Source organism: Pongo pygmaeus, chromosome 10, assembly GCF_028885625.2.
Source record: "Pongo pygmaeus isolate AG05252 chromosome 10, NHGRI_mPonPyg2-v2.0_pri, whole genome shotgun sequence".
Classification (NCBI taxonomy): Eukaryota; Metazoa; Chordata; class Mammalia; order Primates; family Hominidae; genus Pongo; species Pongo pygmaeus.
Window position 1 is genome coordinate 27,459,493 of NC_072383.2, and position 14,466 is coordinate 27,473,958.

The 14,466-nt window shown below is 34.6% G+C and overlaps 1 protein-coding gene across 2 annotated transcripts in view; it reads right to left on the reverse strand.

Annotated features, from left to right (window-relative positions):
* ITPR2 (inositol 1,4,5-trisphosphate receptor type 2) overlaps positions 1 to 14,466 on the reverse strand; it is a 512,913-nt gene that overhangs the window by 73,613 nt on the left and 424,834 nt on the right. For both annotated transcript variants that reach the window (XM_054443160.2, XM_054443161.2), the window contains exons 50-51: positions 7,027 to 7,191; positions 3,272 to 3,467 (exon numbers count right to left, since the gene is read on the reverse strand). In XM_054443160.2, the coding sequence (XP_054299135.1) occupies positions 3,272 to 3,467; positions 7,027 to 7,191 (361 nt within the window). The remainder of the gene's footprint in view (positions 1 to 3,271; positions 3,468 to 7,026; positions 7,192 to 14,466) is intronic.

Consider the following 14,466-nt stretch of genomic DNA (forward strand, 5'->3'; position numbering starts at 1 on the left):
TATTTGTATGAAACAACGTTTTATTTTTTTAAATGTTGTTTTTGTTAGTAACAAATATGAAGTAAAGAGATTCCTCTCAAACCTATTTTTCACATAGAGACATCAAGGGAAGTCTTCATGATGGAAAGACAACGGTGGGTCCAGTTGTAGCTACAAAGGCTGTAGCAGTATTGAAGTGCATTTCCCAGCAATGCCACACCATGACTACCCTGACTCTGACTAATCAGCTGAGATGGGGTAGAAATGGCAAAGGAAAGCTTGAGTTTGGAGGAAACATGAGGAGGAGGAGGCAGAGTGAGGCTGGGGTTGCCAGCCACACAAACACTGGAGCCGAGAGAGCTAGTGTCCTCCCCAGAAAGGGTCCACAGATTTACCTCCATCCCCTGAGGGTGGGTACATCCCCATTAACCCTGAGTTGAGGGTGGGTGGGTGCGGAGGGTCAGACAGTGAGAGAAGAGTGTGCCCTGTGGCCATTCCCTTACTTAATACTTACTGAAGCATCCTGCTAGGCTCCACAGGCCCAGAGCTAAGGCCTGGGAGAATAACAGTCAACTAGAGGACATGGAGAGATATAGACACAATTATAATTGACTGGAGATAGTGAAGTACAGATTTTTTTTTAATGTAATACACTAGAGGAGGAAGAAGTGAATTCTAGGAGAGGGAAAAAAAACCCAGAAAGCTTTTTGGAAAAGGGTCCATCTAAAGGAGTCACAGGACTTAGATTCATCAAGGTAAGGCAGGGAGCAAAGGGGATGATTCCAGGTGCAATCTGTCTGACAAAAGGTGCAGAGGTCAATGAAGGCATGGACCAGCCACAGTGACCAGAGCTACCAGCCACTACTTTAAACCAAGAACCCCACATCCAGTGCAGATCCAAAGGCTTTGAACCAATGAGAGACAGTGAGAGCTATGGTTGGAATGAGTAATTTGGGCAGGCAAAAGAGAGGCTGTAGGTGGGGAAGCCACATAGGCGGCTCCAGCAGAATTCTGGGTGAGTGGAAATGAAGGTGAGAAACAGGAGGATGGCCCTGAAAATGGGGAAGAGGGACAGGTGTGGGCGAGAGAAACTGTCACCTCCACTTCTCAACAGATCCTTCTCTTTAAGTTCACAGACTTTTCTAAGACACCAATTTCCTGAACATTGCTCAAGTGGCGGCTACTTCATCTATCAAGCCAGATTCCTCTGGTCCTACAGGCAGGATCTGCGTTTCCAATGGCATTTGCCAATTACCCGTCCTCTACTCTCACAGGGCCCTGTGATGGCTTTACTACTCAGCTTTAGAACTCTCAACCTCCCCTGGTTGCTCCCACCAATTGGTTTTCTGATCTTTTCTTCTCATTCGCTAAAGAGTTGCATATTTCTCTGCACTCCAAATTTCACTGGCTACCCAGGGATGCCCTCAATAATGTCACTCAATATACACAGTCAACTTTGCAAGTAAATAGTGCCCAATACATGAAAGAATAAACTTAGCACTATGTATCAGTAGAGACAATATACGGCATTAGAAATGAAATTTGAAATATTATGAAAACAAGGGTGTTTTTCCTAGGGCATCATGTCATGTATAATCTCAGTCTATAAAACAAACACTCTTAATCTATGAATAATCAAGAGTTTAACTTTGTTAACTGTTCCCATATGCTGGGTTTTCATAGTATTTATAAAAGCTTTATTTAACAGCATTCCATATGAACGTGTATCAAAATTTTTAGTAAAGAGCTTGAAACTTCTGGTCTACTGTTGCCCATTTTGTAAAAAACAAAAAAAGAAAAAAGGCATTTTTCCAAAGAAAATATTTATATTCATAATACAATGATAGCCACGTTACTTTTAAAATAGCACAAAATATTTACCACTTGATTCATAAGACAATAACTACTGCACACATTTTGAATTCATAAATTATGATTCAGCTTTAGACTCAATCTGCACTGAGTTACTCAATGTCATCATGCCTCAAACCTAGTAAGTGATTAATGTAATTAATGTGGAGGTTTTGGGAAGCAGATAGTCTACATATATATATATACACACACACAAACACAAATCCCTATATTTATACCTGTAAAACTCTGGGAAAAGTAACATTTAAGGAAGAAGAACAAGAAAGACAGAAAGAGAAAATACTTTATGTTCCGGTGAATAAAGACTATATACTTAGGTATAAAATTCAGGACAGTCTCAAGTTTAATAACTTCCAGTCCACATATATGATGTTTCCATTCTGTGCTTTGATGACTGAGACTTACTAATAGACTTAAATGTCATAATCTAAGAAAGATACTACCATATATCATCAATTTAGTAATTAAGAAATGTTTGTTAAAGGCAAGAGAGAATACCATTTGCGAGGCATCAGTAATTAAACCCTAGTTTTACATTTAATGGTTTGAGGAGAAAGAGTGTCATATTTTGGTTTCCATTCTCTACAACCCATAGTCAGCAGAATCACCCAGAGAAACCATTAGCAAAGTGCAGAACTATGATTTCTACCCAGCAAAGCAGGGCAGGAGGAAAAAGAATAATAAACTTCAGAAGCTTAACCAAAACAACACAAGGTAGGGAAGGGGGAAAAACACTTTAGAAAGCTTAATAAATAAAAAAATCAAAATAACACAGAGAGAACAAAGCCTAACACCACAGGAATCACACTGATTATAAATGGATGGTGCCTAACCAGTCACGACAAAAATAAAGAGAGTATAGAAATGTTGAAAGTCACACACTGATAGATTTGGTCCATCAATCCCAATATTTTGAGCATGTCTTCCTTCTTTTGCTCAATATTTTGAGCAAATTTCTTATGATCTGGTGGTTTCAAATCAAAGCATTTATCATTTTCAATTATTTAAGTATAATATGATATACTATGATCAAACATGTATGGAATAATGATTGTGAATGATGCTAGCTGTTATTTTTGGGGAGACAAGGAAAAAGAGGAGGAAAAGATTTTTAAAGTTATTATCCTGCACTGAAGTTGTTGACTATCTTTTGGAATATAGTCAGCTTTATTGAAACTTTCTTACTGAGACTGAGCTGGGATGATGTTTCTCATGTGAGTATTTCCCTATACACATTGATAGCTAATATGCAGCCTAAGAGTACTTCACATTCCTGACTCTCAGTAGTAAACAAAACATATTCTCAAAGGAATAAAAGAAAACATTTCCTCCATTCGTGTTTATCTGTAATCCTGTTAACAAGCTACACACAAGTCATATCTGCCATCAGAGAAATCTCATTTAGTGGTAATAGCAATACCTGTAACAGGAGTTCGGTTTTTCAGCCTATCAACTTCCATAGTGAAGTCATCCTTCAAAAAAAGGAACCCAATAATGGAAAACAGGTAGACGAGGATGAGAGCCAGGACTGCAGTTAGAATAATAGAGCGGCCATTTCGTGTGACACTTTTTATGACATTCAGCAAAGTCTCTTCTCTGTACACCAAATCAAAAAGCTACAGAGATAAAGAAAACACTAATAAGAAAAGAAGGCATTGGAGGAAAAGGTAAACAAACAAAAACATAATTACAAATACAAATGCAAGCCATTCTAGTTCATATATAAAGAAATAACCTAAACCACCTTAAAATGAACCAAAGTATTTATTTCTTCTCCAGCTGGAATATATTAATAAACTGTTTTTTTATAAAGATACATCTAGCACAACATATAATGTGCATCTGTTGGTTTCATAACCAACATAATATCAATTTACTAAAACATTACAGAAATAGCTTAGTTTTACATTTGAATTCAGAAAAGTTACATTGTACTTTACCAGCTTAGCTACTTATTCACTTATTCTTTATTTTTGGTCTTACTGATATTCTGCAGTTACTTCTGGAATATGTAAAATGGCTTAAGTGAGAATGCTGAATTAGGTCCTCCTGAGTGATGAATAATTGACAAATTCATTAAATGTATTACTTAATCAAGGGATTAGAGGTGAAATTGTAAGAACAGTTTCATGAGTCTGATGCAGTGGGAAAAGTATGAAATTTAAAAATATTTGGGAAATGCAAACATCCTTCCTTAGTAACGGGGTATAATAGGAAAAAAACCTATTACTTTAGTATATACTTTTGGAAATGGAAGTATAAACAAAAATATAATATGTAATTTTGTTAATTGATTTTCTCTAATAGGTTACTACCTATTTTGTCTTCAGTAGTAGAAAACCTATGCACTAGTCAAGCTATGTGTTTGCAATCTGTGGTAGACACTAAGGACAATTTTATTTATTGCTACATTATAAAGTTGAAATTATACATTAGAAAGTACATGTTTTATTATTAAAATCTGGTTAAATGCAATAAAATCACATTCACTTTTAGAAAGGTATAAATATCTGTTTGGAAATGAATAGTATTTTTAAAATTGGAATAATTGGGGTTTGTCTTCTATCTGTGGGCAGTAATTAGAGTTTCTGAACTGGCTGAAATGATCAATTATGTGTCATATACCCTTTCAGGACCTTGTCTATTTTTTTTCTGAGTACTGAGGGTTATACAGTTACTGTCCAATTTAATTGTAGTCTTGCAAATAATTGCTGTCTAGATATTAACTTGTTTGCTCACCTATGGAAACTGCTATTTTACGATGGTTAAATTTTTTAAAAGTCTATTTTGCTATCTATTTACCTCCTGGAAGGAGCAGCCAGCTTTAGAAATAAAGTCAATATTCTTCAGTGCAGACAAATTAACTAATGCACATTCAACTTCCGAATTGTCAACACTGTGGCTTATTAAATTTATTTAAGCAGTAAGTTGACACCGTCGAGATTTTTCTTTAAGTTAACTCAGCAGAGGTTTAAAGACAAAAAAATCTGGCAATGTGCTGTAGGTCAGTTCTAGAGAAAGTTTATAGCTTTCAGGAGCTCCTGGGATGCTTGCTAAAAATGCATATGCTTGGGTTCCGTTCTAGGCCCATGGAATCAGAATCTTACAAAAGCTGTTGACATTGGGCAGGCTGATTGTTCTTTCCACTTATTTCTGAAAACAAAATCTAGAGTGTGGTTTTTATTATTCTGGATAAAGGACTGACAATCGTGGGTACAACAGGAAATTAATATTCAAATATTTTTTCAAATATAAAAAATCTTTTAAAAATATGCTTACATACGATTTTTGGTATTATGTATATTACAATTTTCTTCTAGTCCTCTAAACATCAAAATGGACTATATCCTTTTCAGAACCAACCCAATAAAAACAAACTAGCATCAATATTGTAAGATTTGAAAGATAAAAGACCAGAGGAAAATACAATTAGAAAATGGGGTTAATAAAAACATAAACATGTGTACATCATTTCACATGTTTTTCATATTATCTGATATGGTTTGGCTCTGTGTCTCCACCCAAATTTCATCTCGAATTGTAATCACCATGTGTCAGGGGAAGGATCTGGTAGGAGGTGATTGGATCATGGGGGTGGTTTCCCTCATGCTGTTCTTGAGATGGTGAGGGAGTTCTCTGGAGATCTGATGGTTTTAAAAGTGTCAGTTTCCCCTGCGCTCTCCTCTCTCTCTTCTGCCACCATGTAAGACATGCCTTGCTTCCCCTTCACCTTCCACCATGATTGCAAGTTTCCTTAGGCCTCCCCAGCCATGTGGAACTGTGAATCAATTAAACCTGTTTTGTTTATAAATTACTCAGTCTCAGGTAGTATCTTCACAGCAGTGTGAGAACGGACTAATACATTATCTGTTTAATGGATCTTGATATTCCTATCCATTTTATAAACAAGAAAGTTGAGTGCAAAAGTATTATAAACTCATCAAATTGCATACATTAAATGAGTATAGCTTTGTGTATGTCAGTCATACTTCAGTAAAGTGGTTTAAAAATTATAGAATATTACATGTCAGTCAGGTAAAAGTGCTGGGTATAATAGGACTTTATATATCACAGACTGGTTAAAAAATGAACTTTTTCTGGTGAATCAGGGCAAAAAGAATTCATTTAGATTGTTAGAACAGAAAAAATATCTGTTGCTGAATAATCTAACTTAACTGCCTATAAGTTTATATGAAAATATAATAGACAAATCTACTCTTCACTGTGGCTCTTTCAAACGTTTGAGGGTATATGGAAAATTGGCCTCATTTCAGTCTTCTCAAATGGGTGTGCTAGATAATAGGGAGGCAGGAGGCGCTGGATTTGTCCCTCATGACTCAGGCAAATTCCTCAACAAAATGTTTTTAGATGTTTAACTTGTTTTCAGGGATCATCTTATTGGACAATGCTCTCCACTGCATGCCAACTATGAACTGGAAAGATAAATAAATTGTTCCTATGGCATCGTGATGGTAACCTGGTAGTGCTTTTTAACTTTCAAAACATTATCACATATTTGTATTGACTCCTCTCCTGGTTTATGGCTATAAACCAGTACATATGTAGGAAGGTAAATCAGAATTTTTAAAAAAAGCAACCTTTAGAAAAAAATCTGAAAGAGCCACTTAATGCGTTAAATATATGTAGATAAGTTTAACAGCAATGACATATTAAACCGAAAACTATAAGACTGTTCTTAAAACAACTGTCTCTTTGCTACGATGGTTTTTTAAAATCCCTCTCATTTTACTTATATGCTATTCTAAAGGTACACATAATTTTTGATATTATAAATAAAATACAATGATTTCAGTATCTAAGAAAATATACCCCTATTTTGTCTCCCACACTGTAGAGAATCTTTAAATGTAAAGGGAAATATTAGTTGGCTGAAAGCAAAAGCAGCCCTTGTCATGTGAAGCCTGGGTCAAGAGGTGGGGTGACTGGTTGCTTCTCAGAGAGGAAATAAAGAACTCCACCACCTGTGTGGTTTCCCAAAGAAAAAAGACTACAAATGATAATAATTCACGCTTTTCCTAGGAAATTCTAAAAATAACATAATTTGTCCTAAATGTCAGGCTTTGCTTAAAAAAAAAAAATCAAAGGAAGAGGCATAAGAAGCAGCAGCATTGTGTACTTTTTCAGCAGTGATTGTCCACATAGAGATGTACTCACCAGGAAGCTATAGAAGAATTCATGGACAAAAAGGCCCAGCATGCAAACCAGGACATACGCCACGTGATAGAGAAAGGCCATATCCAGGATGACTGCTCGGTACCCACGGGTGAACGTGCCACGATTTCCAACAAAACTCACCAGAAATACAATTTTATTACAAAGCTAAACGGAGGAAAGGATTAGAGATTACTGTCTTATTTATCCTGAAACTCACATGGATGAAAACTACTATTCATAAAGTCCATGACTTTTTGACATGGATGAAACTATTATTCATTAAAATCTATGACTTTTTGACAAGGATGAAAACTATTATTCATAAAGTTCATGACTTTTTTCATAATTTCTCATTTTGTAGGTCTTCAGCATTGCTTACAAATTGGCATGTAAACATAATACATGCAAAACTTGCATCCTTTGCAGTTCCAGGAAGAGAGAGAATGATAAGAGACTCTGCAATCAAGACAGGTCTGGATTTAAATCTTGGCTCTTCCATTACTGTTGTGTGACCTAATTCATGCAGCTGAAGGCCTTGATGGTTTATTCTGAAAAACTGGAATAAAAGAATTTCCATCTCATAGAACCCCTCAGAGGATTAAATGACATAATACATATGAAGTCCTTAATACAATGACCCCTAAAAATATTAGTTTTATTATATTTTTATAGTAAATATGTAAAATATTTTTATTATGCTGTAAATATAACAGAAAAATATCTTTTCAGGAAATATCCAGAGATCTGTTCTTGATTTTGTGTTTTTATCATGGACTTTGTCTACTGAGTACTATTTTAAACAAGTAAGTGATTAAAATTATTTTTGCATTTAATTTACTTTATATACATAGAAAATATAAATGTACTTATATACCTGAGTTAAAATAAATATAATGTATGTATATGTTTTCTAAGCCCCATGTGTGATAATAATTCAATAAACATTTTGGAGTGTTTATTATGCTTCTGACTATGTACAGTATTTATATTCAAACCACATTTCATATTGCCTTTTGTGGCATAATTTTGGAATGTAGAAATTTATACTGAGATCCTTTGGCAATAATAACGATGTGTGTGCACTGATTTACAAACTTAGCACCATCTATTTAGTTCTAGAATCACTGCAGTAATTATAAACCAAAGAGCCAATTTTGTGTCTTAGTCATCAAGGAAAGAATTACAGATTTCAAGGGTTTACAGTTTGCTCTTCCTAATTGTTCCGAGTTCTTTAGGTTATCTACTGGAACCATATTTGTCCTTAAATGTCCAATCTTAACTTTGGAAAAACAGGTTGCTCTTTGCAACATTGTTGATTTGTTCAATATATATTAACAAATTATCGAATGATTTTTAAATAACATAAGGACCATAACACTTTGAAGTAGACGCAAAATTGGAGGGATTGGAAAACCTTTTCCTTTCAATTTCTGAAGTTCAAATCAATACAGATGAAGTATTACATGTTTTGAAGATACTATTACATGTTTTGAAGAGCCAACCAAATTAACAACATAGCAACTAAAAAGGCCAAACCTTTCCTAAATTTCTCCCCTGCTGATTAAGTATCCTCTCAATAATCAATGTTATCACTTCATTCATGTCTTATTTCACTGTTTAGTGTTTCATCATCAATATTTTATGCTATTATTAAGTATAGCTGTAGCATAATGAATGTATTTATATTTTCTGCCCAAGAGCAGGTTTAATATTGTAAGAAGTTATTATTTAAAAACTCAGGAAATATATAAAAATACTAATCTATATGACGTATTTAACAATAAACACCCCTGAAAATGGTGAAAAAGAGAGTGTCCAGAAGAAGCCATATTCAGTAGTTAATTATTTAAATTGTCTTGAATGCCATTATTTAAATTTGTACTATTTACCTTGATTCATCCACCAGAGTTCATCAATATGAAATAGAAATAAGTTATATAAAAATAAAATTAATAATTGGAGTCATGAGTTTTCAGAAAGACGAATGATACGTTTAAGACACATTGTTTATATGATTTCTAATTCTCTAAATGAAATCATAAAAATTATGCAGAAAAACTATAAGCTCCATATACTGAGGAAAAAAAAATACACTGAATTTAAATTCTCAAAAAGAAGAATACATTTCATTTCTCAAATAATGCAAAAACAAGGCCACATTTCTTCCTAAAAGAGACTCTGCCATTTTCACTTGAAAAATAAAGATTTGCCTTATTTGTTTTCAGGTTTTGGTTTTTGTTTTATTTTTGAACCTTGATCTAGAGCTTGATGAATAGATTCCTGTTCTCTTCCCTAAGTCTTGACGTGGAGTGGAGTTGATAACTGACAGTGGCGTCTACCTATTTCTGTTGAGATAAAAAACAGGGAACTTGGTGTCCTTTTGTTTTAAAGTGTTCATATGAAGGGGAAATACGTGCAAGAATAAACGACTTGGGTGGGAAAGAAGTTGAGCTGTGAATTCTCCTTTCTTCATGAAACTTACAAATTGTTTTCATATAGCATTTTCCATGAAAGCTTGGAATATTTATGCCAAGAATGAGCAAGTTGCTAAAACAGTCTCCCTTTTCATGTCATGAAAAAGTTGACATCGTCTAACCAGTCCTTCATTTGTCAGTGCCATTATAGCAAGGGTCCATGTGGGTGATGAAAAGTGGATGGTGTGCCCAGGAAACTGGGCAAGATGGTCACAAGGCTCTTCTGAGCTGGTGCTAAGAGGTTCCTCAAGTCAACACACAAATTTCAATTTCAAGGACCATAACTGTCCTATACACTTTTTTCTTACTCTGTCCATTATTCAAAGCCATCCCTGCTACAGTTTTTGTTGGGGATGAGGTGAATTGTGTGACAGTGGGGAAAGGGATGGAATTGAAACAGCATCAATGCAAGCTTTGGGACAGTCTTTAAAAAATGATAACACACCATCCAAATGATTTACCAATAGGTCTTCTAAAAAAAAAAAAGCAAAATTAATGTTTGTTTGTTAATTAACGTATACTAAAGTTCATTACATTTACTTAAATTTATTTAATTAAATTATCTATTTGCTAATTATTTATGAAATTATTACTAATTATTTACTAAATTATTAATATATTTAATTAATTTAATTAGTTAATAATTTAGTAAATAACTAGTAAATAATTTAACTAGTTAAACTATAAAGTATATATGAAAATACTACTTAATTATTTAACCAATAATATAACTATTATTATTGAATAATAATAAAATACTACTTTATTGAATAATTTAACTATTTAATTAATTAGATAATTTATTAGTTAAATAAGTTATTCAAGAAAGTAGTGTTCTCATATATACCTTATAGTTATTGATAATGTCTTTGCAGGACTTTTAACAGTACAGCGTAGTGGAAAGACACTGAATTAGAAGGCGGGTCATCTGGTTTCAATCTTGGCTCTGCCACTAATTTCTTGCTTTGGTAAACCCTCCTGGTGTCTACAGGACTTTGTTTTCTCATATCTAAAATGAAATGCCTGGAAGTGAACAATCCTTAAGCTCCCTCATAGCTATAGAATTCTGTGTGATACCTTTAAATGTTACTATTTTATTTGATCACAGACATTTATAGCTGCTTTATCTCTGTCTTTACATTATTCATTTGGTCTTATTTGGTACTCTGTCCCTGATCAAGAATTCTATCCCCAACTTACATTGTTCCTATGGGAAAACATGACCTATTTTACAGGAATAAATTGTATAAAGAAAAAAAAGACTGTCCACTTATTTATTGAAAAGTAAAATTGAATTTGTGATTTTCAACTCTATTACCATATTTTCATCAACCATGTAAGTTAAACTTCTTACTAAAAATGAGATGGTTTGATTAAAAAATCTCCATTTCAGGGGCATTACATCTACAGCAGGACAAGGTTCTCAGATCAATGTGTAAGGCAAAATTTGCATGCAGTGAAAATCACCCTGGAAATCTCTTAAATTGCTGACAAAGCGAACAGTAAGCACAGGTCATATAAATGGTAGCGTCTCTTACTAAATTCAGCTCATCCTACTTTAACCCCAGCATTGGAGCAGTTTTCTGTTTCTGCAACTAGTAGTAGTTAGGAGCATTCAGTGACCATATTATATGAAAAAGGGTATGTCTGTGTGTGTGGAGAGAGAGAGAGAGAGAGACAAAATGAAAGTTGTTTACTCCGAATATATCATTGAATTTGTGTATGTTAAATGAACATATGGTGGAACTCGACCTTACGAATTAGCAGTAACATAAGACCTCCCAGAAAGCTATCTACAAGTAAGTAACTAGGGACATTACCCTATTAAATTTGAACACAGTGGCTCATTGTTAGTAGACTAGCTATCTGCTAAACTCCATTTGCTCCTTCTCTCTGCAAATGGTGAGACCAAGTTATTAAATGAATTACACATTTCCAGGTACTATTAGAAAGGAAAAATCATTGTAGATAAGAAGTTTAAAAGATATTAAAAGATCTTTTTGTGATATTTTACTACATTGTTATTTATTTAAAAATCTGAACAACAAAAGTTACTGGAGTGGTTAAACAGATTATATAACACTCATATGACTGGAAATAATATAGTTATTACAATGAGGTTTACAAATAATTTTAATGGTATGAAAGAATATTAAGTGACCCCAAATTTATAAAATATGTGCTTATATTTGTCAGAATAATATATTAATTTCCATTACCAATGCAAACTAACAGTGCATTGCAGAGGGAAGAAAACTAGACTGGGTTATAAGATGTGCTTTATAACTGAGAAAAAAACACTTGAATTTTTTGAAATATCTCAAATATTGCAATCACTTCTGTGACAAGGCAAACTAGTTGAAATCTAGACCAACTCCTAGTTTTAGAAATGAATAAAGACAATAAAAAGAAGCACCATAGTAAACAGAAACCAGTACTAAGTGGTTATAACACAGGTTGAGGCTTTTCCTCCCACTTGATTCCTTTTCCAAAAATAAGACTTTCCGCAGTGGCTTAACATTGTGAAAGACAGAGTCCAGAAACAACTCCCCGAGAACCAAAATACAAATATTTTTACAATCATAAAAAGAATGTTTTACAATTAAAGGGTGCTTCATGTATTATTACAGATAGTAACAGATAGTAAACAGCTGCCATTGTTACTATTCTATCATTATCACCATTATTAATCTTTTCTAAATCTTTTCAACTATCCCAGTGAAGATAGATCAGGCTTTATAGTATCTTCCCTTCACTAATGAGAAGAATGAAATTCAAAGTCTTATTGATTTGCCTAAAGTCTAGAACTCTGATGGTCATTAAGGCAAAATTGTCAGGTAGATGTCTTCTTTTGTTTTTCTTATTTCTGATACCTATAGTTTTGGCACTTATAGTTTCACCTCTTACACAATGCAAACTTTTAAGTGTAAATTAAGTTAATAAATGTACTAAAACTTAAGGTACAAGATATGACTAATTGATGTTTTCACGTATTTATTTCCTACCTCCTGGGTAATGATAAACCATAGATAGCTTTGTAGTGAACTTGTTTTTTGGTTTTTGGTTTTTTTTTTGTTTTTTTTTTTTTGAGACGGAGTCTCGCTCTGTCACCCAGGCTGGAGTGCAGTGGCATGATCTCGGCTCACTGCAACCTCCACCACCTGGGTTCAAGTGATTCTCCTGCCTCAGCCTCCTAAGTAGCTGGGATTACAGGCACGAGCCACCATGACCAGCTAATTTTTGTTTTGTTTTGTTTTTGAAACAGAATCCCATTTTGTCACCCAGGCGGTAGTGCAGAAGCCTGATGTCGGCTCAGTGCAACCTCTACCTCCTGGGTTCAAGCGATTCTCTGGCCTCAGCCTCTCGAGTAGCTGGGACCACAGGCGCGCACCACCATGCTATACTAATTTTTATATTTTTAGTAGAGATAGGGTTTCACCATGTTGACCAGGTTGGTCACAAACTCCTGATCTCTCGTGATCCGCCCACCTCAGCCTCTCAAAGTGCTGGGATTACAGGCATCAGTCACTGCACCCAGCAGTGAACTTGTTATGTTAAAAATGAAGGTAGATGACATTCGCTAAAATATTTTTATTTTTTTATTTTTTGTAGAGATGAGGTCTCACTATGTTGACCAGACTGGTCTCAAACTCCTGTCCTCAAGCAATCATCCTGCCTCAGCCTCCCAAAGTATTGGGATTACAGGCATGAGCCATAGCATCCAACGTAAAACATGTTTATTAATCCACATAATATTAAAATTATAGATAAAATTTTTTGTCAATATCTACAATATCAAAATGACAATTATTCCACTGAATGTGTTTGTCCCAAATTAAAGTTGATTTTTTTTTTTTGGTCAAAATGCTCTGAGCGGCCAGGCACGGTGGCTCACGCATGTAATCCCAGCACTTTGGGAGGCCAAGGTGGGTGGATCATGAGGTCAGGAGATCAAGACCATCCTGGCCAACATGGTGAAACCTCATCTGGCTAACATGGTGAAACCTCATCTCCACTAAAAATACAAAAAATTAGCCAGGCATGGTGGCATGCGCCCATAGCCCCAGCTACTCAGGTGGCTGAGGCAGGAAAATCGCTTGAACCTGGGAGGTGGAGGTTGCAGTGAGCCAAGATCATGCCACTGCACTCCAGTGGGCAACAGAGTGAGACCCTGTCTAAAAAAGAAAAAAAAAAAAAACGCTCTGAGCTGGTAGACCATAATGTATCATTTGACTGTGCAAACAGATGTTCTATGCTGTGAAAGCAATTACAGTCCCCACAGATTTCTACAGTTAATAAAGGAGAGATGTTGCATATCTACATGTATATTCTTTCTCATAAAGAAAGTGAAATATATAACTTGCCTCTTCTATGAAGAGTCATTTGCTATAGTGGAATTATTTTCACCAAACCAGGCAAAAGCTATCTTCTTATCCTCTCCCATGAGGCGAAAAAATGCTCCAAATGTCTTTGGTTTCCCCCAATAGACATTAGAATGTTATTCCTTATCTCTTTATATATTCTTGGTCCAAAAACAAAGGAAGTGCAAATCGGTGAGTATGACACATCAGCTTCTGGATGGCAAGAACCATTTCCTTCATCGTCTTGGTATTTTTAGTGTCTATTATATAACAGAGGCCCAGTAAATGATTATTATTTTTGGCCCATCTCTAGCTATTATTTCACTTTGTCAGACTTGGATTTTTTTTTCACTTGGATTCATGTCTTCTTGAAGGCCAGTTACCAGTTTATAAATATTATTTGCTTCTTCAAATAATATAGTTCAATATGCAATTTATGTTTTTAAAGAAAAAAAGTCAAACACATAGGCTTAGAAAAATTTAGACAAATTCATGAAGATTCTCTAGTTTGCTTGGTTGGTAATACTGTAAAATTAGCTTATTTCCAAGGCATTGAAAGTACACATTCAGTCCAAGTAAACATTTTCTGAATGTTTCAATGCCAG